At 46.0% G+C, this 25268-nt stretch overlaps 2 protein-coding genes across 3 annotated transcripts in view; one reads left to right on the forward strand and one right to left on the reverse strand.

Moving 5' to 3' along the window:
* Positions 1 to 1526: 1526 nt before the first annotated feature.
* LOC135392794 (putative defense protein 3) lies at positions 1527 to 13404 on the forward strand. Its single transcript, XM_064623511.1, has 5 exons — positions 1527 to 1573; positions 7661 to 7851; positions 10262 to 10395; positions 12911 to 13002; positions 13263 to 13404. Exons 2-5 carry the CDS (start codon positions 7662 to 7664, stop codon positions 13330 to 13332), a joined length of 486 nt encoding a protein of 161 aa, XP_064479581.1. The 5' UTR covers positions 1527 to 1573; position 7661; the 3' UTR covers positions 13333 to 13404.
* A 2127-nt stretch (positions 13405 to 15531) lies between these two features.
* Positions 15532 to 25268, reverse strand: part of LOC135392795 (uncharacterized) — a 35583-nt gene continuing 25846 nt past the window's right edge. For both annotated transcript variants that reach the window (XM_064623513.1, XM_064623512.1), the window contains 2 exons: positions 22643 to 22702; positions 15532 to 15787 (listed from right to left, as the gene is read on the reverse strand). In XM_064623513.1, coding sequence (XP_064479583.1) covers positions 15648 to 15787; positions 22643 to 22702 — 200 coding nt within the window. In that variant the 3' untranslated portion in view covers positions 15532 to 15647. The remainder of the gene's footprint in view (positions 15788 to 22642; positions 22703 to 25268) is intronic.

Genomic DNA, 25268 nt, shown 5'->3' on the forward strand with positions numbered 1-25268 from the left:
GGGTCTTTTTTCGGGTAAAACGCGGGTTGCGGGACTGGTGCGGGTAGTGCACCTGCACTCTTAGAAATGATGGTGGTGGTGGTGGTGGTGGTGGTGGTGATAGGGCTTGCCGTTGTCGGCCTCACGTATGTGGGCAACGTCACGACTCACGCCCTGGGGGAATGTGCGTCCTGGGCCGACTTCTAAGGGAACTGTGCCGACATATATCTGAAAGCGTCTGAGGAAAACCCAGGAAGACCCTTAGAAATGAACTTCACCACATAGCACGCTCCTAGCCAACCATCATCCCGAATGACAACTTTCTCGCCCCTGATTTGTTGAAAACGGGAGGTGGAGCCTATTTTGTGCTCATTATGCACGGCACAAAATAGGCTCCTCCTCCCGTTTTCAACAAATCAGGGTCGAGAACGTTGTCATTCGGTGTGCTGGTTTGCTAGGAGCGTGCTATGAGGTGAAGTTCATTTTTAAGAGTGTGCGGGTACGTGTCGGATGCGGTACGAGATATACCAAACCGGTGCAGGGCCTATGCCTACACTCTAAAAACAGAACTTCACCGTATAGCACGCTGTGCTCCAACCATTGTCGCGAATGATAGGGTTATCGCTTCTGATTGGAAGAGAGAGGGAGGCAAACGCCTTTTTGTGGCAATTTTCATATATCCAAATTGCCAGAAAAAGGCGTGCGCCTCCCTCTCTCTTCGAATCAGAAGCGATAACCATATCATTCGCGACAATGGTTGGCGCACAGCGTGCTATGCGGTGAAGTTCTGCTTTCAGAGCGTATAGCAACAGCCCGCGTCTCCGCACCTCTGTGTCAAAGGAGGCGAAAATCGACCTTCGAGGACTTCATGACGTCGTATACTACACTCTAAAAACAGAACTTCACCGCATGGCACACTGTGAGCCAACCATTGCCACGAATGATAGCGTTATCGAATCTGATTCGAAGAGAGAGGAGGCGTACGCCTTTTTCTGGCAATTTGGATATATGAAAATTGCCACAAAAAGGCGTACGCCCCCGTCTCTCTTCGAATCAGAAGCGATTACCCTATCATTCTTGCCAATGGTTGACGCACAGCGTGCTATGCGGTGAAGTTCTGTTTTTAGAGTGTAGTAAAAGATAGAAATTAATTTTATGATACTTTCGTTTCACAGAGAGATTCAATATTTTGGAGAATACAGTGGTGTACACGTGTATTGACATAAATTCTGGAGACACGAGATATATACAGCTCGTAGTTGGCAGTTGCACTTGAAGTGTTGTAAACCAAATAGAAGACCAACGACACACAGCACAACAAATGACTGATGCAACGCGGCCTCGGTGCCCGAATTAATCTATGAGCAATCCCGTCTTTTATCTCCGTCATGCATTCACTTAGTAACTAGTAACGATAAACTGGAAGCAGGCAAGGTCTCCTGTTAGGGGAGAACGGCAGCGCAAGACCCCGCCCAGGAACAAGTGTTGAGGTCACTCTCTCTCGTCCTACTTCACCATAAAGACTCTCACCTGGAAGAGACTCGACCGGCCAATCTTTCTTCCACCAGCCTCGGTAGAGCAGCAACCAACTCACGTAAGTGCAGCGAGTCACATTTTCTCCGGGCTGTACCGGGTATACCTCAATTCGGAAGCAGTTAGTACTAGTAATACAAAAATACAGTGAAGCTTCACCTGGCTTACCTTGGTTTATTCGAGATCGGTTTATTTGGTTAAAAAAAATCATAATAAATAAACGAAGGAATTGCTTCAGCGTTTTTTGTATTATTAATGCTCGTGCCGAGCTGGACTACACTTTTGACATTCATCGGAAGCCGTTATGTAAGTGATATCTACCTGTACGGCTGGCGTCAAAGTTAACTCGAACAACGCTCCAGCCTGCTAATCGGGAAGAGAGCCATCCTAGATGCGCCTAGCAGAAAACAACGCTTTCACAACGAGGGTCACCCTCTCTAACTGTAAATATATGACCAAAACACCCTCCGCCGTTGTTTCTACTAAGAACCACCAGGGTCCGCAGGCCGGAATGGTGTTCAAGTTTACCCTGATGCGAGCTGTACAATCAAAATCGTCTTTACAGGCGCTTTTTTTTAAAGCTGTTCCATCCAAAGCTTTGTCATGCTCTACGAAATACCGGTTTGGAAATTGACTGTTTTTTAAAGGCACACACATTATAGGAATCAGATTACTACCCAATTTTCATTTTTCAATCAATCAATCAATCAAGGGTGGTCGGGTGGCAGGTTTTTGACGAGCCATGTGCCTGCTGGTAACCGGGATTCGAACCTGGAGCACCTCCCAGTCTTCGCGTGGAAGGCGATCATCTCAGTCACAGAATGGGCCATACGGGGGATGGTAACGATTTAGGGAAACTAAGTGTAGTGCATGCTGTCAAAAGAGCCATACGTGACGAACAGGAAGATGAAATGAAACGACGAACTCAAGGCTGCGAAACTTTTTAAAATATGGAGCTTCTAGAGTATTTTTTCCCCAAACCTCTCTATTTCGTGCTGGCACCACGGAGCAACCGTGGCTTTAAGCGGTGTACATATGTGAACAGATAGAGAGGGGCGGTGAAGGGGAAGGGGACAGCAGGAAGGAAGATTATGTCATTAGCACGCCGACTGTAGGGGTACAATGACGACATCTGTCCTGAAAGTCTGTTGTAAACGAAGGGATATCCTCGGACAGCACAGCCGTCAACGTAATTGGAAATGACCGCGTACCTGCCTGTAGCGGACCTAGTCTCAGGGGAACCTATTATTTGCAGCTTCGGTCTCAGACCAGAGCAATCTAGTAAAAGTGAAGCAACGCAACCGCGAATGATAAGTGGGTGATTTGGCATACACGGAGAACGCGCTCCCTTAGCATCCGACTTTCGAGCAGTTTCATTCTAAACTGCTGTGATAGGACGAAACGTGTGGAGGTACCTTGATATGGGCTATGACTTCTGCGCAAATGCATGTTTTCTTCTTTCTTTCTGGGATTGCATGCATGGTGAAGCGCGTGCCAAAGTAAATACAAGCGCAGGTTCTTTGTAGCGCATACTATTGTCGCTTTCCTAAATGTACCATATTTCTATGTACAGAAGGATTGTTGACCAATTTTCCGGAGAAAAAATTGCGATGTGTGACTTTCATTATCATGTGTACACATCAAATTTCAAAAAGAAACATGACAAACAACGGGAGGAGCGGTGCTGCAATTTAAGTACTCAATTAAATCCTCAGCGATGGCTTTATGAGCGGGAACCAACTGACCGCTTTGAGTTCCCCGAAGAATAGAGCGTCATCCTTCATAAGCGGTTTGCGGCTTTAACAACTCCATATTTTTCATTTCCATTCTAATCTTATCTAATCTGATCTAGTGGACTTATAAAGTGAGTCATATGTGGTACTGAATGCTGTTTTTCGAACGTTGGATAAATTAATGTTAGACCAGTGCATTGAGACGTGCAGTGATAAATCGCGCAGAACATATCTGCGTACAAAAGCTAAACAGTAAAAAGTAAGAAAATAAAAAGGAGTGAAAGAAAGAAGACGAGTCTAGTCGAGCACTAACAGCACCACTGTTGCCAGCCAGATTTTTACGTGGAGTATAATTTTGACGATGATATTTACGTGTAAAGTGAGGGTGAAATACGAAACCCTGATAGGACACTATCAAGTGATACCAGGTTAAGAAAACATACGCTGTTTTATGCTCTAGCTTATTCTCGAAGAAAGCGAGTGAGAGAAAGAGAGAGAGAGAGAGATGTGGGAAGGGCACAAAGTGCGACCGCGGTTTCTTACCATCACATTAGAGTAAGAACTCGAACGGTGGGTTGGCTGGTTTAAAAAAAAGGGGAAAAAACGTGGAAGAACATGAAACGATATTTATTATAAACGAGAATTATTCATCTCACTCAGTCTGAGTTCTGCTTCTTTATACGTCCCTCAAAGAACGAAACCAAAAAACGGAAGTTATCTTGTCTGCAATTGAAAACGAAGCAGACGTAGATCATTACGGGTGGCAGGGATTACACCGTTCCAATTGGGCCGATAACCACAGCCGATAACGCAAATGCGGTTGCTCGAAGGGTCGAAAGTCTCAGAGACCCGTTTTCACGATGCTTGCATCACGAATGACCTGGAAGTACAGTGAGTGAAGCCCCGATTTTCCAAAGACACCCCGTAGGGGGTCCCCAAGATCGACGGTCGCACATTAGCCGAGAGACAGAAAAACCCGTTCCGAGTGTTCGTCGAGTACTGAAACTGCACGACGGCTAGTGGTAAGCGCGGAAGAAGAACGGGTCGGAAGAGTAAGGAAGTCTATTTTGATTAGGTTTAAATAAACTATTTGGAAGATGTGCGCTTTAATTTTCAGGGAGAGGAATGTGTGTTGGAAAAAGGTGGCGCGGAATGACGCAGGAAACAAGGAATTCTACACAGTAGAAAAATACGCTGTTTTTTTACGCTGATGTTCCAGAGTCCTATCATAGCACAATTCAGCAGTACAGTACCACATGTACATGAAGGAAAATGAAGAAAATAAAATTGTACAAACCCTGCACCCGCCGCAGGTACCCACCGACCCTCAGCAACTAGTTACTGTCTAAAGGATATAGAGTACATTGTACAGTGTGATGAGGGTCATTGGTGTATACAGGCTGTCCCTGCTAAATGCGAACATATTCTTTACAAATATATATATCACTTTTTCCGAGATGAAATCAATTGCAATGTAGCATATGCTGAAGGGCACTCCTTGGGAGGGCATTAGCAAACTCCTGGGCCGCACCTCAAGTGGCGAATTTCCCCATTCATTGTCATTAACTTATTTGTTGTTGTTGTTAGCAAACTCCTAAGGCAATGCCTTAATTAACTTTCAATAATTAACTTTTTAATTATAAAAGCTACGAAGTTGTCCCAATGAGAACATCTGATCTCTTCGGTCACCTTATACCGGAGCCGTTTTGAGAACAAAAATCCGTTCGATAGATCGTCCGCAAAAAATTCGTGAAGGAACACCATTTTCTTCTTTATTTTGTTCATTGCGCATCTTCGGAGAGGCGCCTTTCTTTCACCCCCAATGTGAGAGGGTGAAGTAGCACAGTGCCGCCTCATGCGTCGAAGATGAGCTTTAACTGGCGGAAACAAAAACAAAAACAAACGTATCGGGTGACTCTATCGGAACTGCCCTTATCTTTGGGTTGCATTTTCTGTTTTTTTTTTAAATCTTTTTCCAGGACGCAAGAGGCGATAGTGTGTCCTTTCATCCTCTCATATTGAGGGGGTGAAGGAAAGACTCGTCTCTAGAGATGCGCAATGAACAAAATAAAGAAAAAACTGGTGTTCCTTCACGAATTTTTTGCGGACGATCTATCGAACGGATTTTTGTTCCGAAAACGGTTCCGGTGTCAGGTGACCGAGAAGATCAGATGTTCTCATTGGGACAATTTCGTAGCTTTTATAATTAAATAGTTAATTATTGAAAGTTAATCAAGACATTGCCTTAGGAGTTTGCTAATGCCCTCCTAAGGAGTGCCCTTCAGCATATATTGCAATTGATTTCACCTTGGAAAGAGTGATATATATATATATTTAAAAAATATGTTCGCATTTAGCTGGGACACCCTGTATAGTCTACATTCATTTGAACTCTTATTATTTCATTTACCGGACTCATTCATCAGGTGGAGCCTGCTTGTCTTTGTGTGTGTGTTTTCTTTGTTTTTAAATACCTCTTGGTCATCTTGAGGCTGGTTTTTCTACTTTATTTTCTATTCACGAATACTATAGTGGCCTGACACAACTTTGTCGGGTCTCACATCTCCATATTTTTTATGTCTCAATCAATCAATCAAACTATATGTACACACTAAAAACTGAACTTCACAGCATAGCACGCTCTGCGCCAACCACTGCCACGAATGATAGGGTTATCGCTTCTGATTCGAAGAGAGGAGGGGGCGTACGCCTTTTTGTGTCAATTTGGATACATGGTAATTGTCATAAAAAGGCGTACACCTCCCTCTCTCCTCGAATCAGAAGTGATAACCCTATCATTCGTGGCAATGGTTGGCGCAGAGCGTGCTATGCGGTGAAGTTCAGTTTTTAGAGTGTACGTAGAAAGAACAAATTCTAAAGATAACGTCAAGCATGCGAAGGTGAGCAATTAAAAAAAAAGCAAGAGAGAGAGAGAGAGAGATGAAACGGTTAGGAGCATCTGCACTCTTAAAAACGAACTTCACCGCATAGCACTCTCCTAGCCAACCATAATCTCGAATGATATCGTTATCTTCCTTGATTTGTTGAAAGCGGGGGCGTACGCCTTTTTTGTGACAATTATGAACAGCATAAGTGTCACAAAAAAGGCGTACGCCTCCCGTCTTCAACAAATCAGGGCAGATAACGATATCATTCATTTATCGAGATTCTCATCATTCTCATCATTCGAGATTATGGTTGGCTAGGAGAGTGCTATGCGGTGAAGTTCGTTTTTAAGAGTGTGCGTTTAGCTATTTAACAAACTTTCGTGCATGAAGCTGCGCTTCTTCGGGTGACCGCTCTGAAACTGAACTGCGTGAAGACGCGCTACAGCTTGGTTGGTTTAAATAATCGCAGGCCCTCCTAACCGTTTATTCTCTTTCTTGAACCAAGTATACCACAAATAGTACGAGGAGGTGCAACGTTCCAGTGTTCAAAGTTTGTGATGGGGTTATAAACGTGCGTTTATTCAGGCGAGGGCGAATATTGTTTTCTTCAAACGAAAGCGCAATAGGCTGCAAAGACGTGACTGGTGCACACCGACATAAAGTGCAAAAGAAGAAAGCAAAATTTACACCCTGAACAGAACACCCACAAACATTGGCGCAGTCACGAGGGGTTTGGGTGAGGGTGGGATTCACGGTACAGGACCTACACTCTTAGAAATGATGGTGGTGGTGGTGGTGGTGGTGATAGGGCTTGCGGTTGTCGGCCTCACGTATGTGGGCAACGTCACGACTCATGCCCTGGGGGAATGTGCGTCCTGGGCCGACTTCTAAGGGAACTGTGCCGACATATGTCTGAAGAACTTAGAAATGAACTTCACCGCATAGCACGCTCCTAGCCAACCATCATCTCGAATGATATCGTTATCTTCCCTTATTTGTTGAAAACGGTAGGCGTACGCTTTTTTTGTGACAATTATGAACCGCATATAAATGTCACAAAAAAGGCGTACGCCTCACGTTTTCAACAAATCAGGGAAGATAAGGATATCATTCGAGATTATGGTTGGCTAGGAGCGTGTTATGCGGTGAAGTTCATTTTTAAGAGTGTAGCTGCATCTAGTTCCGCGCGTCAACTCCGCCCATAACTACATTGTCTTGGCTCAGAAACCCTACACTCTAAAAACAGAACTTCACCGCATAGCACGCTGTGCGCCAACCATTGCCGCGAATGATAGGGTTATCACTTCTCATTTAAGGAGAGAGAGGGGTGTACGCCTTTTTGTGGCAGTATGGGTATATGGTAATTGCCACAAAAAGGCGTACGCCTCCCCTTCTCCTCGAATCAAAAGCGACAACCATATCGTTCGCGACAATGATTGTCGCACTACGTGATATGCGGTGAAGTTCTGTTTTTAGAGTGCGGGAGATCCAAAAGAGGTGATGTGTGACCCTACTTTGACTTTTCAGGATGCATTGGCAATCATCGTTGACCCTGCTTACCATCCTGCTGGGCGCCTGCCTTGCTCATCCTTCTGGTGCACCAGCTGGCTCTTGCGAGTCCGAGGACCCCAAGCACGGCGTGGCCCCACAGGGAACTCAATCCCCGTATGCCGTTCAAGTTGAACCCACTGTTTCCACGCAAGGAAACCCTGTCTCAGGTACATAAAAGACGATATGTGTAGTGTATGTGTAGTCCTTCAGCATGTTACATGATGCCGAAGCAGAGGTCATTGAGGTCCGTTTTGCTAAATCTCCAGAGCACTGCAAACATGACAGCCACTTCTTGCGCAGTTTTAGAAACAGTCACTATCGCTCGCATTCCAGGTTGCATTAGTTATCATTCCATAGGTATCGCTTCTTGCATTTATAATCTCATCATCCTCCCACGGACTCGTTGTTCCTTCCGTTCTGTTTTATGGATTTCCCCTAATCTACATTAGTTATAGTCTTCTTTTCTGTACGGAACTCTTTCGGTTCTGAAAAATAATAAGGGTGTAAGACATTCGATTCAACCCCAACGGTCTGTTTTGTTTTTACTTAGCGCCAACCGTTGCGTGAAGAGCCGACAAATCTGCGTTCCATTCCTGTCCCTCGCCTCTCCACGCTTATGTATTACTTTGTACCCAGTATTTGAAAGCTCAGGGTAGAGCCCTGCACCATCCGCGGATATCCGCAAGATACTTGCGGATTCGGATGAAAATTTAGCACTTCCTGCGGTATGCGGATCGGATGCGGATGGCTCGAGGTCGGATGCGGATCGGACGCAGATGTGAAAGCAGCGGATCGGTAGCGGATCGGATGCGGATATACCGCGTGCTGTAATTTTTCGACTAGCAATTTATGGGTATTGCGCGCCGACAGCGAGCGCATGCCTGGGTTCACCTTTGACCATGCACGGCCAAGACGGGAGAGGAGGCATTCTGGCGTCTCGAACCACGCGAGCACCAGCGAGGTAGCGTTCCACGCGTTGCAGAAGTCTCTCCATATAGCGTTTGTTGAAAGGTTTACCTTTGCTTGTCGTCGTGAGTCCTTCCGTGACAGCATGGAGGCATCCGAAATTATACCAACATATGCTTCCTGCGGTCTTTACGCGTCCTTCGAAACGTGCGGATTTTGCGGATCGGATGCGGATGGTGCGTTTTGCTCAGCGGGTGGATGCGGATGCAAACTGTTGTGTATGCTGCGGATGCGGGTCGGACGCGGATAACGTGTGCGCGGATGCGGGTCGGATGCGGATGCCAAAAATCTCATCCGCGCAGGGCTCTAGCTCAGGGGCATATTGCCAACGTTAAGTAATTCGCGAGTCTTTTTATCGAATCGCTGGTCTTGATTGCTCAGTAGAATAGGGCCAATTGAAACAATTGGCTCTGAGCATCACGCGAAAGCTTGTGGCAGCGTTTGTGTAGCTTCGGTTCAGGGCCGAACTATCGAAATCCGAGTAGGGTAAGGTGGGGCAAGATGCGACAATTTTTGCTCGACGCCGCCTGTCTCAGAGACGCTTTGCCCCATGCGCTTGAAACCTTACTCATGGGTAGCTCTGCACGTTCGCTTTATTGCACGTGAGAATTGTCCGGATTGGTATTTGCGTTCAAGAGAGAAAAAAAAAAAAAGGAAAAATCAATCGGTTACTTCTGCCTGGAATGTAAAGACCCGCAAAACAGGCGCGATTTTCTGTAGTCCCTTTTCTTGTCAGCTGTGCAGCAGCGTGTCGCAGGTTTATTCTGTCGATGTAAGTCCACATCCTATTATTCATTCATCTAGATACATGAAAAATATGGGCACTCTTGGTTATCCGGTGTTAAACTGAAAAAATAATGCATCCGATGGTATCCACGGGGGAAGACGCGACAACTTAATGTAATTTAAATGTAATGCAATTTAAATTTAATGTATATTGTACAAACTGACCACTCAACAATTAAGTGGCGTTATGCTTGTTCCTCAGAGATTCGTTTTTTTTTTTTTGCATATTGCCTAGGATTTTCCAGCAAAAATTTCCTGCGTCCTAGGATATTTCCAGCAAAGCAGAAGCGCACTCAAAAGCGAGCGACCTGCGACACATCAGACTGGCGGTGCCTTGTTTGCAAAGGACGGTGAAGTGAAAGACCACCGGGTTCTGTGTGGTTTTATCGCACATCATGTAGGCGGTGGGCTCAAGGGGGCTGTGTAGGTGCTTAAATTGCAAAAACTAATTTGTATTGTTCATTACCACGGCGTGTCTCATCTTGCTCCACGCGCTGTCTCGTCTTGTCCCGAGAATTGGGGCAAGATGAGACAATCTGAATTTTGGAATTTCTTGTTCTGTGTTTATCTTAGAACCGGTTACGTCCGTTCTGATTTACAAATCAGAAGCTCTAGGCCTCTGAGAATGTGCCTATGGGTAGTTTTTTTTGAAAAAAACGAAAAATAAAAATTCCATATTCAATTGCAAATTTCTGTCTCATCAACCTAAATGCGAGTCACAAATACTTTACTGCAGCGCTACACTGTCCATCCGGAATTACGTTACATGCTTGCTTACGTCACATGGATATGTTGCTGACGTGAGTACCGTTGTCTTTGTTGCAGTGACGGTGTATGGCAACAGTCCATACAGAGGCCTTCTGCTGACCGCACGTGATGTGTACAGTAGTCAGATTGTACATGGCGCATTTACTGCTGACGGCAACACTAAGACGGTGGACTGTGCTGGAGGACGGGCTGTAAGTTACAAGAAGAAGGGCGCTCCTGTTGCTTGCGCTTTGTCATTGAAAGGGGTACATGTAGGATGAAACTAGGGGCACTAGGATGGTAGGGGTCATAGATTGAGAAGTTACCCGTCAAAAAGAACTCGTTACAAGTTACCGTGTGCAAAATGTAACTAAGTTAATAACGAAGTTCTTCAGCCTGAAATGTAACTCGCAGTTACTAAATTACTTAAAAAAAGAACGGGTTACTTCCAAGTTACTTCGGACACAAAATAGCATTACGCAGGTGCAGCGCGCGTGAGCAGTTGAGTTAGACCTTGAGTTGTCTGCGGAGTAGTGAAACACGCTTAGACCGTTTTCGTTTATGTCTAACAATAGACCTCTCCCTGTTTGTAAACAAATGACGTCATAGTGTTGGACAGCGCCAAAATTTGGTAGAATGGAACTACGCTCGAAGCTAGAGGCGAACAAGGTCGCGCCCGAAAGCCACGGTCTTGAGGGGATTACGCCGCGTCCCTTAAAGGGACGCGACCCTCGGTCCTACTTTTCTTTCAATGGGAGGCAGCGAACAAATGCCCGTTCGTGGAACCCAGCCCTCTCCTTCCGATTTGTTTCGGTTTCAGTGTGTCTATCAATGTCATGATGACGTTTCTCTGGTAGAGGTCTATTCGAACGCTTTGCATCTTACTCCCCTGTGGGCGCACAATGGTTCAGCTTCATTTCAATGGCAGCGGTTCTTACTTCCTGAATAAAATACTGTCATTGATTGAATATCACGTTCTATGGCAAAAAATGCCATGAAGGAATCTGAGAGAAAGTAAGAAAATATGTGGACGCGAGTCAAAAGCGAGTTAAAAGTAACTTGGAACTTAACTTAAGTTACTTTGGCAAAGTTACCCGAAAAAGGAACGAGTTCCTCTGAAAGTTACCACTGCCCAAAAGTACCGAGTTAGGTTACAAGTTACCAAAAAAGGAACTTAGTTACAGTAACGAGTTACCTCGAACTCTGGTAGGGGTTCGTGTAGGATGAAAGCTCGGCAATCGCTACAACCCAAAAGCGCTGTGACGCGAGCGAGTTGAGTATGATCCGCAAGGGAAGCAAGAGGGAACAGGCGGTCGTGTCGTTGTGTCGTCTCTGCACTCTCTTGCGTCATGGACCTTGCGAATCTGTACAGCTTTGAACTCCAAGGATTTTCGCAGGATTTTGACCTTAAGGGGGGGGGGGCACCCGCGGTGGTTTACCCAGAATCGCAAGCAGGTGGGGTGTTGCAAAAAATGGGAAGGGGGTGCCATAATGACAGTTAAGTTGTGAGAACTTGGCGGTATGTGTCTAAAGCTGATGATGATGATGATGATGCATAGAAGAAAAATGGCTGAGGCTGAAACAACAGAGATCACATCGGTTGTTGTGCAACAAAGGGGGAGAGGGTTGCAAAACATTTTGAGGTGCTGGTGGGTGTTGGGGGTCTGGATAAATCACTGGTGACCCATATTTGTTGGTTCAGGGGAATTCTTAGCCTATTTTTGATGTAATTTGGCCTCTTTTGCAGGTATTTTTTTTGGGGGTAAACGAATGAAGCCTCCTTTAATAAGCTTTCTTGTATAGTGGACTACTGAAGAAATGCAGCATATTACAAGAAAACTTTAGTATATTAAAGACGGCTTCACTGTTGGATTTCCTGCATATCGTTACTGTTCTGGACGCTGGCTGTTTGTTTTCTTCACTTCTTTCTGGGAGTAACGAAGAAAGACCCGAGACAGGGAGCACATGGACGAGCCACACCTTACGTGTAAATCTATTCCCAATATGATGGGCAAACCACGACACTTTCTCATACTGTTATAGCTTGTTGGAATACCTCTAGAGGAAGCGTATATTAGAGAGTGCAGGAAAAATCTCTGTTCGGAACCGCGTGGTATCATATTGGTGTCAGAGTATATTACAACTACGAACACATCCTGGAGAAACTTGGCTTGCAAACCTTGTCAAATCGTAGAAGTTTTAAAGATTGTGTCTTCTTGTACAAACTGGTTCACTCCGTCTTCAACTCCCCTGATTTACTATACACTTAATTAATCTCCATGCACCTTCTCGTTCGCTTAGATCTCATCCCATCTTTCATGTCGACTGCATATACAAACTAAGTCCGATCAGTCGTCTACTAACGTGCTGGAATAAACTGTTCGAGAATCATGGTGTTGACATATTCGCTGATTTTGCTTATGTTACTAATGCCATCGAGTCAATTTTTCATGTATAGTTTATGTAGTCTTCCCTTTAGTTGTTTCGTTTTCCCCACGACTGACTTTAACATTTGCTGTTTTGTCTACTGTACTTGATGTGTAGCTTCTTTGTGTTTATGTGTATTTATGTTTATCTTTGTATCTTTGGATTCATTCATGTTTGGTACACCATTTCCCAGACCTTCGGGTTGTTTATGGGCACCTTATATAAAATAAATTATTATTTTTATTATCATTATCATCATCATCATCCACGACGTGAGTTTTGACTGTCTATTCATTTCAGAACGCCATCACTCATAACAGCAACAGTGATAAGACACAGTCCACAGTGCATTGGACAGCACCGGCTGGGTACACTGGTAGAGTCTACTTCAGGTACATACTTCAAACTGCATTACTGTTTCTCCTTTTCTTGTTCGTTTTCCATTCTTAGTTACCGTGCCATTGCAATGGCATGTTGTGGATCACTTTGTGGATGAGGTCAGGGAACGCTAAAAAGAATGAAAGTGTTGTGTCTTGCGCCTCTATTTGGTTAGCCTCAGCTTACGTCAGAGACACGACCGTACTTATCTGATGGTCGAATGTACCTAAACGGCGTGTGCTCATATGTTTTGTGTGTGCTCCTCTTTCCACAGCGCAACGGTCGTTCAAGACTACGGAACCTACTGGAAACGCGTCACATCGGACGCAGTCACGGTACAGTAGCACGCATTGAATGAATTGTGGATTCTGGGCCGACTTGGCAAGCGAACGCTAGTTTGTGGAGCGTCAATAAATGTTTCCTCTCGTACCGGTGATTGTATATGTTCGTAGAACGTAAGCGTGTTGCCGATATGTGTGGTGTCCCTTCTTCCACTGTGAAACTTCGGAATAAAAAACAACAACAAAAACAAGCTTCTCAACGTAAAAATCTCTGATCCGACTTCTAGACCTATAAAGTATAAACCGTTCTGCGATACAGAAAATTAACCTGACAGGGTGAGGAAAAGGGGTCTCCTCACCTCGGTGCAAACAGCTCTGGCTATCTTAATCCCGTGCGGTGTTCACCATTCAAATAAAGCTGTTCGTTGTTTTGTGACGACGATGACATGCGGTGTTTCATGGCAGGAATTGCGGTGTCCTAACCAGGGAAGGGTAACGGACGTATTTTCATTACCGTTTCCATTTTCGTTACTGCTATATTTTCGTTTCCGTTATCCGTTTCTGATATCAGCCTTTCAATTTCGTTTCCGGTACGTTTCCGTTACTGTTTCCGGAAATGAAACTGCTGTTTCAGACCTGCGGGAGGACAGCCCGTCCGGCTCTGTCAGCAGCCTGTTTTGCCCATGTGCTGCTTCGATGTCACTCGTACACAATACGCAAGTAATTTTACGTCGTTGGGATGCGCACATCTTGCAAGATCTCTTTACAAAATGTAGGAACATGTCTTCAGTCTTCAGCCACTCCGAGTCCAACTCAAAATGGGCGTAACCTTCATCCAATATCGCATTCCCCCATAGGCCGACACTCACAGCCACGGTCAAATGAAAAATAGTAAAAAACAAGCAAATAAATACAAATCGCCGACTCTCATCCTCGTGCTATGGTGGAGCAGAGTGCGTTTTCACGTGTGGATGGCGTGAAGTTATGAGGACTCCAACGAGTATACTCTTAGAAATGAACTTCACCACATAGCACACTCCTAGCCAACCATCATCCCGAATGACAACGTTCTCGCCTCTGATTTATTGAAAACGGGAGGAGGAGCCTATTTTGTGCCGTGCATAAGGGCACAAAATAGGCTCCTCCTCCCGTTTTCAATAAATCAGAGGCGAGAACGTTGTCATTCGGGATGATGGTTGGCTAGGAGTGTGCTATGTGGTGAAGTTCATTTCTAAGAGTGTATAGGTAAGCGAGGGATGAACTCTCGAGATCCAATATTGCGCTTTGTTTCCATGCTCACGGGTAGTATTTGGAGCGTTACTGGGAATGGAGTCATCAAAATACAAAAATACAATTAAAAGTCACTGAAGTGTCATCGCACAACGGGAATCCATTACTCGAATTCAGTACCGGACGATAATTTTCGTTTCCGTTTCTGTTTGCGGTAATGGAGGACCGTGGTATGCGTTTCCGTTACCCTTCCCTGGTCCTAACTCATTACGTATGGTGACTGCAGCTATATGCACGACATGTGAGAATCGAACACATAATTAGCAAAGGAGGCATATACACGGTTGCATATATAAGTCGGTGAAGGTCTAATATACCTTCCGTCAAGCACAGCGGTCAATAGCTCTAAAATGGCGGCGTTCGCTTCTGCATCTGTGAATGTGCTCCACATACAGGGTCTTTTTTAAGCCTTTACGGAATTTTTATTAAAAAAAGCAATGGGAGCAGCATAGATGTCGTTTTTCCAAGTTGAGTTCTAGGACTAGGCGGGCATCATCATGAAGAAAGCGTGCACTACAAGATTTACCTACAGTTCATTAATTAACGTTCAATTAGGGGATTTCCGGCAAAACAAGCTCCATGAACGACGAGGGAAGCAGTGGACAAAGAGGGAGAAGAAAAAGCGCGGGGATTATTACATTACTTTCATTAGGTAGTTGTACCGCTGATGATGATGTCGATGATAACGGTGATGATGACAGGAAGACGAAGAGGAGAGGAGGTGAAAAGGAGCGGTAACCGCTGTCGCGTTACGTTTTCGTATTTGTAGCGACGCTACTTCGGTGTGGAGCAGGTGGTATGTCGCTATATCGTTACTTACATTAAGCAAAGACTCTCACGACGAGGACCGCCGATATTTCGAACACAGCCCCTCCCTCTTCTGGGCCTCTCTACGTCTCTATGTAGTTACTTAGTTTCGGTATTGTGTACAACACTGCTGATGATACAGTATAGGTATAAACACGATTTCTGTAAGTTCTTAGTGTTTATTACAGTGCACATCAAACAGAATCTTCGTGCTGCATCTCTCGCATCGTTGCTCGATTGCGTGGCGTGCACGGGAGCGGGAGCCCACAGCAATATCGGGACTAGTAGTCTTCGGAACAGAAGTTCTTGCAGCCATATTCGCAACAGAAATATTTGCAGTCATAGTGCGAATAGCATGACTTCTTGAACATAAGTCCGAAGCACTCGTAGAAAAATATCCTCTCCGGACAATAGACATTACCTGAAATGACAATGAACACCGACACAGACATGTTAGTGGACGTACTTAGTGCACGTCAAATTTCGGGGAGCCCCTGTGTTGTGGTCTCTTTCGGGAGGCAAAGCGTTTGTTACACAATCGAAACTAAAATAACTTCATCGATAAAAGTTCACGAATGTTTTGTGGTTTTCTCGCTAGCTATAATAAATGTCCGCACTGTGGAAATCTTAAACATCTCCGGTCTGCTGGAACGTCCCTTGGTCCTACGCCGTTAAAACACAGGTTCAAATGCAAGTGCTCTTGTCGACCTCGTTTTTCTTTCTTTTTTCAATTCGCACGCGCAGTTGACTTCATTGATCGGAGTTGCGGACAATCACAACAACACCACCAGCTGTAAGTCTTGTTGTAAGCCTTGGAAGTGTGTCTTTTTGCTTCATAACGAAAGGAAAACTCCTGTCACCACAGTTAAAATACTACACGAAGATTCCTTCATTCATAGTTCCTGTTTCTCCATTGTGGGTAAGAACTGTGACATAGCTACTGTGTCGTGACACTCTGTAGGTCTGCGGCGACTAGACCACACATTCTATGCCTTCTGGGTGTCATAACTGGACCTCGGCTTACCAGTCCAGAAAGCTTCATGATTCCTTACTTGCCTGTGTACAGTTACAGAGCTCCTTGAATGGCAGAGAACGGTAACAACAATTGACATCAACTAAATGACCAATGACGATGTCATGGGAGGGGGTGTTATTGTTTCCCTGCTTCAGCACGAGGATCATACCCTGGTTCATATGGATTGATATGATTTGATGAGATAGCATGACCCGCTGCGAGTGCAGCAGGGCAACGGCTTAGTTCATCCAGTATAAGCCACAACCTACTAGATTATAACGACCATGTCATTATCGGCATCCCCTACACTCTTGAAATTGAACTTCACCGCATAGCACGCTCTTAGCCAACCATAATCTGGAATGATATCGTTATCTGCCCTGATTTGTTGAAAACGGGAGGCATACGCCTTTTTTGTGGCAATTATGAACAGCATAAGTGTCACAAAAAAGGCGTACTCCTCCCGTTTTCAACAAATCAGGGCAGATAACGATATCATTCCCGATTATGGTTGACTAAGAGTGTGCTATGCGGTGAAGTTCATTTTTAAGAGTGTATGAGGAACCCGTCTGCACGATCCACTAGGAGCGCTACTCATCGGCCCACGAGATCTACATCTTGATTGAACAATGGAAATTTGAATTTTGAACGCGGAGAAGCGGACGTAGGACTACCGTAGCACCGTAGTGAGCGTAGCAGACGACAGCAACAGCTCATATGAAAACACGTAGAATGATGATGATAATCAACTTTAGAACGAAGCATCGCCTGTGGGACACCCACCGCTTGTACAAAATACTAAGGTAAGCTGAGGTATTGCAGAAATTGAGGACGCAATAACCGGACCGATGAGTAGCGCCGCCGCTATAGCTTCCCAATGCGGCGCTGGGCAGGGGTGCCTATGACATGGTCGTTGTAATCTAGTAGGTCGTGGTATAAGCCTCAGTTTGTTGGAAAATGCGGGTGTAATTCTGTTTTTCTTTAAAAAAAAGACAGTAGTCCCGATACGGAACTACGTCCGAAAATTCATAACCACCCAGGGCTAGTGTGCGAGATTGCTCCAAGGTCTAAAAATATTGCATATTAAAGGTTCTGATGGCTTCTTGTTGACCATACAAGCGTGTGTCTTCCCTCGTGTATCGTTGGCAGGTCATGAAGATGTGCTCAGTTGTATACCTGGGACAGTGCAGGTTATGCGTAGCGATGAGTTGCTGAAGTCAACTTTTACCGAAACACGGGGTTAAGGCGACGATGCACGAGGGACGGTTGTTTGCTTGTTTAGGGAGAATCGTATGTTTATTAAAAAGGGGGAAAGGTTCGCCTCCGCTACGGCGGCTTGCTATTCCCAGCAAAAAGAAAAGAAAAACAAAGGAAACAAAACAAAGACATAAACAAAAAAGAACTAGAAAAAGATAAAAGTCCGAGATTCTGAGGCGAGCAATGCGCGACCGCTGGAGAGGACGCTGGTGGTGGTAACGGGTGCAGTGGAGTAGCACGTGCGGAATGTTTCCTTCAACATTACAGGTGGTCCATTTAAAGAGGAGCAGTGGAGCTTGCTCCAGGTTCAGTCGAAGCCTGTGGAGGAAGGACTCTTCCTCCCTGGGGTAGCGGCCAGAGGTGTGGGACATCGTCGGGTCAATCGAGCGCAAAGGAGAGTCATTCCTGACGGCGTCTTTGAAAAAGGTCCGAGAGCTATCCGTACAGTACCGGCGAATGGCTAGCCGGCAGACAGACGGGGAAAGCGGAACGGAAGTGACAGGCCCAGCTGCACGGGCACACCTGGCCGCAGAATCAGCGAGCGCATTCCCCGTGATACCAACTTGGCCCGGAATCCACTGGATACTGACGATAGTGATACTGGAGATACTGACGGGGAAGCCGGCCCAGGATGCTGAAGGGCTGTACAGGATCCACTTTTCAGAGGACGAAAACCGCAGCGATGTCGATGGACTGCGAAACAGATAATAGCGTCGCAGATTGGGACACAAGTATATTCACTGTTTTCTCGTGGATGCCACCATGTTGAAAGCGCAGCGCCTTCTAGCCGGGTAGCATGTTGAAGACAGTTTGCCGCACAAGCAAGCGTGCAGGAAAGCACACGGGCCGTGCGCTTCCTTCCTTGGTATCGCTTTCTTCCGCTTTGGCTTGTGGCTGGCTGGAAAAGCGCTGGATGTGAGGCTGGCTGCGAGGCTGGCTGGGAAACGACGTATAGAATTCAGTTCTAGGAATAAGCGGAACTTGTGAGTATATTGTAGATGGGTAAAAATCCAGCGAACCGGTAGAATGTAGGAAGGGAGTTGCCTCAGGACAGAAGCCGCCGATATTTCGAACAGAGACTGTTCTTCTTCTGGGCACCGTCCTCATCATTGGCATGGTATTTAAAGGGTTAGGTGTGACGTGTTTAAAGGTTCATGCGAATTGTGGGTCAACAGCCCGGAGGGAAGAAAGGTTCCGTACGGGCTTTTACGGCCGGAGTGAATGGCTGCTTTGTTAGAGTGTGGAGGGGATTATGTGAACGTAGTGATCTAGGCTACAGACCGGTTACAGAAAAATGGAAGGTTCACGAACACGTGGTGACTCTAACGTGGACGAAACGGGACAACAGGGAAGAATTGGCAAGCATAGCGAAAGATAAGGAGGTTAGTGGTTACGTGGGGAAAATTCCAGAACCAGCAAAGGTTTTTTTTTTAATATTTGTAATGCAAAGTTGAGGCATGCAATAAAGAAAGTAGAAAGCAGTGGCCATGCAGAACATAACAGATGATAATGGAGGTAGAAGGGAAAAGCATATTTTATTTGTGAAGTGTTTCTAGGGTGCCTTGTGAGGGTGCCTTGTGAGTATATTGGGATCACGTATCTGAGTCCATTTTTTCTTAGGCGTTCGCAGCGTATGTGTTCATGCCGTCCCTGATGTAGTTCGCCTCGGTTATTTCTGGATGTTTCTGCAGGTTATAGGTCTCTTCGATTTGGTTGCACTCGTTGAACTACCGTATTTTCACGCGTATTAGCCGCGGCTTATGCGCGATTTATTTTTTTCGCGGACGCTCTGCGGCTTATCCGTGGGTGCGGCTTATCCGGTGACTATTTTTCCCTGGTACCTTCCCCATACCCCGGGTTAAACGAAAGGGCCGACAGTTCCTCATGTTTTTCGGAACAGGACCGCCCTGCCAGTGCACGAACAATACCGAACATGGGCGGGTCCACTCCACATTCGAGTGGACTAACCCGTCAATCCACGAAAAACAGGCAACAAGGGCACAATCCGATCTAAGTGGTAGAACACTAGAATTGATCTACTTTGTTATACTTCATGCCAACACCGGAATGTGGACAGGGTTTATGGCCTTCCCCACGGTCTCCTTTGTCGGCAGACGCACAGGAAGGGTTCAATACATCTGTCATCGGGATAAAACGTGGTCAGCTAAGCGTCAGTTCTCATTTGACGAGAGCAGCAGCATTCGTGGACACGGGCACGGCAGTTAGAGGTGGGGCATGGCTCCAACGCTGAGGCACAGCCACGACAGCGGCTTCAAACTAAAAGTCGTCAGGGCAGAACAGGGCAGCTGGCAGGGAGTACGGCGCTCACGAGCGTTGAGCGTCTCTGTTGATTTTGTATGTGCATCATTGGTTTAGCGCACAAAGCAGTCGCGTCGTATTACCCGCGGCTTATCTGCGAGTGCGGCTTATCTGCAAAAACATTTTCAAAATGTATCTAAAAACGAGTCCTGCGGCTTATCTGCGGTGCGGCTAATACGCGTGAAAATACGGTAGTTTAAGCGTTGCAGCAGTTCCGTACTCGTTTTGTCATGGCCGCTCGTGCCCTCTGCACTCTCGTCTTCGTTTTGTATCGGTGCATCACTAGTTCTGCACGAGTTCACGGGCTGCACACGCTGGACAGGTGCAGTACGAATGCACGCGGACCAGACGACACGCCTGTAACGCTGATGGTTCCTTGATATGTGTGTGGTGCAATACTAGTTGCATTGTCGCAATAAACACTTGGATATAGCGATAATGCGGTCATATCTGAGACCTACCGAACAGATGATTCGAATTTTTGCCTACAGGGAAGCATATTACACTTGTCTTTACTGTGTTGGAAAAAGGCGCAAGCTTTGGAGCGGCCGAGAATCGTTTTTCTTGCATAAAAATATACAGAGATGAAGGACCGAGTATAGGAAAAGCAAGACTCCTATTCGTAGCATCTTCCCACAGTGTTCCCGTGATAGCCGGGAACACGACTGCGATCTTCCTTCCCTTCCGCGCAAGCAAATAGAATGCCGTCGTCAACTCGTTGTTACTGTCGGAATCCAGCAGCTCCAATTATGCTTACTGGTACAGAGACATAACAAACACATATACCAATGACTAGTAAAGCGAATGAAACACAACTCACACAAACAGTATACATGAAAGGAAAGGCAAGCGTAAAGAACATAACAGTGGCCGCGGTGCTGGCAGCAGGCCACTAGACTGCACCTGCACTTGCTTGTTCGCTTTGGAAGCGCTAGTGTTGAACCTACACTTGCACTGTCTCGGTCTGTGACGCACACTCTTGGCACCACAGTGGCACTTCCCTGAACTAGTGCCTGCGGTGCAGGCCAAATCGAAGAGACCTTATATCTCCACTCGGGGAAGTAAATTTTTCAGAGGTTAGGAGAGGAGTAGAGTTGGAAAGAGTATATGTCACTGGACGAGGGTACGGTACATATGCTACACTCTTAGAAATGAACTTCACCGTATAGCACGCTCGTAGCCAACCATCATCTCGAATGATGTCGTTTCCTACCCTGATTTGTTGAAAACGGGAGGCGTACGCCTTTTTTGTGACAATTATGAACAGCATAAGTTTCATAAAAAACGCGTACGCCTCCCGTTTTCAACGAATCAGGGCAGAGAACGATATCATTCAAGATGATGGTTGGCTAGGAGCGTGCTAAGCGGTGAAGTTCATTTTTAAGAGTGTACGAACCGGAGTTGACAAAACCCTAGACGCATCCTACGTTAAAGGGGCTATGAACTCTACCAAGGTAGCCCACCGACTGTGTCGGCTCCAAACGGCGATTTTAACTTGTTGGCTGTGACACCTTTTGTATAGATGAATCTGATAGCTCCATATCTTCACCACATATGGCACACTGTTCAAACAGAACCTCACCACATAGCACGCTCCTAGCCAGCCATCGTTCCGAACAATATCATTCTGTGTCCTGATTTGTTCAAAACAGGGGGCAGGCGTCTATCTGGGACAACATAATCTGTCCCAGATAGCCACCTCCTCCCATTTTCAACAAAGCAATGCACAGAATGATATCATTCGGAATGATGGTTGGCTATGAGCGTGCTATGTGGTGAAGTTCTGTTTTAACAGTGCAATCTGCTCGCCAGCTACTATCCCCAATGACAAACATTCTCGTTCCTGATTTGTAATTGATAACGGGAGGCGGAGCCTATTATGTATCCATTGATATACGGCATTATGGCTACGAAATAGGCTCCGGCTCCCGTTTTCAACAAATCATGAACGAGGACGTTGTCATTCGGGGCTATGTGGTAAGTGTGCAGAGCAGAACGCTATGTGTACCCCCGCGTTGGCATCTGATTGGGGACTACAGTTCTTCAAATGACGCAACAATGGATAGAGGTTTCTGAATGGCGCTACGTCTGCTCGCCCGTATCCGAAAAAAAGTGCGTCTTTGTATTGTAAAGGGAAGATTTATTTGGCGCAATAAACTCTGCAACGCACACGCATACACCCCCAACGCCACACACAAACGTGAGAACACACATGAACAAATATATACAGATGAACAACGATAGCATGCACACAGGAATGACAATGATAAAATCTATCTACACAGTGAGGAGATCAGTCAGTCAGTCAGTTATGGTGGCGCTCTGATTAGGGATACGTGGCCGCCTACACAAACTAAAGGGTGGTGCCGCCATCGACGCCGGAGACGTTCTTCCCCGAGCGCGAACAGCTGTCGCTGCAGGACACCCGCTACAGACGTCCGCGCAGTACGTACCAGCTGGAAAATGGAGACATTGCGCCTACGCTGCGCGATCGGCTTACAGCGGGCGGACCACAGCCTTTGTACCTTTGTATTGACGCTGCACACGTTATAAAAGAGAAGTATTGAACAATACATTGTAAATAGAATTGCGAAGCGTAGAAGAACAATATTACACCTATTACACTCGTAACGAAATACCTGCGGATAGGAGTTCTTATCTCCTCTAAGAAAAACAACGGCTTACCAGACTTTAGCTTGTGGTGGGATTCCCGGCCATTCCAAGCGTACTGGTCTTCATATTCATCTATGAAAGGTGCGTGAATGTTCTTTCAGTAACCATTCCTTGTCAACACAATGCGCAATAATGACGTGGTGGAACCCCATCGAAAGCTGATTGAACCGATTTATATGAACACATACCCCGCAGGAGCGTTACATCAGGAAGGGGTGACACGAAAGACATTTCAGGAGAGTAGGTATGGAAAGACAAGAACAGAACAGTCAAGTATCACACAGGGATAAAACCAGTGGGGGTGGTGATGATGGAACCGTTTGCTGTAGTCGGCCACGCTTCGGCGGGCAACTTCGAGACTATTGCAGGGGGGTGGGGGTGGACCGTGCGTCCTGGGCCGAAAAAAGAAAGAAGAAGGAAAAGAAAAAATCTGCAGTTTAGACAAACCAACCCGTGTTGTCAACAGCGTATCTGCGCGAGCCTCTTTAACTCGCGGCTTACTCGAATTGCATTATAAAAAAAAAAGAAAAAAAAAAACCGCTCCTCAGAGTTGGTACCAGGGTTAACCCTGGCTATTTTTGGTGGCAGTGTTATGACCTCATTTCCGCTACCCGGGCTGCTCTGACTACTTTTCGCCCACTTAGAGTCGCTCGGAGTTGCCCGAGTTCAATAAGAAACCGCCCACAGGGTCACCTAGGGTTATGACGTTGCACAAATGCCCATGTGATATTGTCGTCTGCTACACACGACAGTTGGCCCTCTGTTGCTTGGTCATACTCATAACCGAGCTTTGAAAGCTTTTCGCCTGAAGTTAGTTTACGGAACATTTCCAATGTTATCTCTCCGACTTACTGCCAGATTACTGCCAATATAGAAGATTGGATCAGAAATGTAGATCACTTTCAAAGCGTGCACAGCGTACCCGCGTCAGCATGGCGTATTCTTTTTTTTTTTTTGTCGTTGTTCAACTGGAATACAAAGTATTTTGTAATAGTGTAGGCTAGGTTGTAGAGCACGTGGTTCTTATCTAGAGGGTATGATTATTTAGGAAGGCCTCGATATTCCCGGTTGTGAAATACCTGACCTCAAAATTCACGGCCTTGAAACAAAGAAAATGCCCGATTGCTTCGTAAGATAACATTACGTGCATAAAGAGCCGATATCGACGATTAACCTCTTAGCTTCACCAGTATTCGATATCTGTCGAAGTCGTTTTAGCAAATGAAAGCCACATTATAACGACCGTTATGCTTAGCAGGGCGGACGCACCGGCACAGCATGTTAGTTAGTTTATTATCAGATTAGTTCAAGTTGGGTGTTTGCATTTTTTTAAAAATCCAGGTTAGTCTGAGTCCGCTGTTGGAAATTTCCCTGGCCTGACCGCATTTCCGGCCGCTTATTTTTAATCGGAGGACCACAAAACATGTGTCCAGCAGTTTATTTTGCAACAACAACAACAACAACATAGATGAATGGATGATGATGATGTGGGATGTTTCCCTGCATTGAGTGCAGGACCCTACCCCATTCCAAAAAGGTTCACATGAAAGGAGGGAAGGAAATCCCTACAGTTCGTGAAGGAGGCCGGTGGCCCTCAGAAAGGAAAGAAGAGCGCCAAGTGCACGGCACTGGTGTCCAGGGTTACTCCATGGGCCGAGGACTTTGCAGATGTTGAATGGCCTCTGATCCAGCATTTCAAGTTGAGATTTAAAGGCCCGTCGCTCGCGTACGTACTGGCTGCAGTCTTCGAGAATGTGTCGGATTGTTGCCGGTAAACCACAAGTTGTACACAGTGCCGTGATACTGTGGCCCAGCCTATACCGGAGTGCAGGGGTGAATGCGACGCCAAGTCGTAAACGACGCACTAGAGACGTAAAGAGGCGAGGGAAACCGCTTGGCATGTCAAATGAAAGCGTTGGGTCAACAGCATACAGAAGCGACCACCGGGTGATGTCATGACACCATTCCTGATGGGCCCAGGGCGACGTCAAAGCGGACAAGAGGGAGCGCCTATCTCCATTCGAAAGTATGATGGAGACTGCTGAGCGGCGATGGTGAGCTGCAGCAGCTGCCCGATCCGCTACCTCATTGCCTCTTATTCCAATGTGGCTAGGGACCCATTGGAGGGTGAGCCGGTGGCCCCTGTCTTCTAAAACCTTGAGTGTCGTCAGGATGTTCACTACCACCGGAGCCAAGGAGCCACGGATGCCCATGTTGTCTATGCACTGCAGCGCTGCCCGCGAATCTGTGTGCGCGTGTGTGTGTGTTTATTTTGCAACAGAGATATCAACCACTGACTTTTTCTAACAAAGGAAAATAACCGCCGCGTGTTTTTGTATTCAACCCGAGTTGGCAGCGAGTTGGGTATGACGTTGCGTCACGTGACTGGAGTAGCCACCCTTCGCGGGGAATTTTCGAATGGTCTGAGTCATTCTGCGCTCAAGATGGCTTGAAGTTTCGATTTGCGCCACATTGTAACGGGTATTCAGGAAGAGGAATGGGGACAACAATATGTTTCTGTTTTCTCTACAATTCGGGATGAAATCGTATGCTATAGTACTTCGGCGTTTTCGTTTGTTATATGTGAGTCGTTTGTTTGTTACGTATTGTGCAGCAGTCCCCAGTAAAAGTTTCATGT

Source organism: Ornithodoros turicata, chromosome 4, assembly GCF_037126465.1.
Source record: "Ornithodoros turicata isolate Travis chromosome 4, ASM3712646v1, whole genome shotgun sequence".
In the NCBI taxonomy this organism is placed as follows: Eukaryota; Metazoa; Arthropoda; class Arachnida; order Ixodida; family Argasidae; genus Ornithodoros; species Ornithodoros turicata.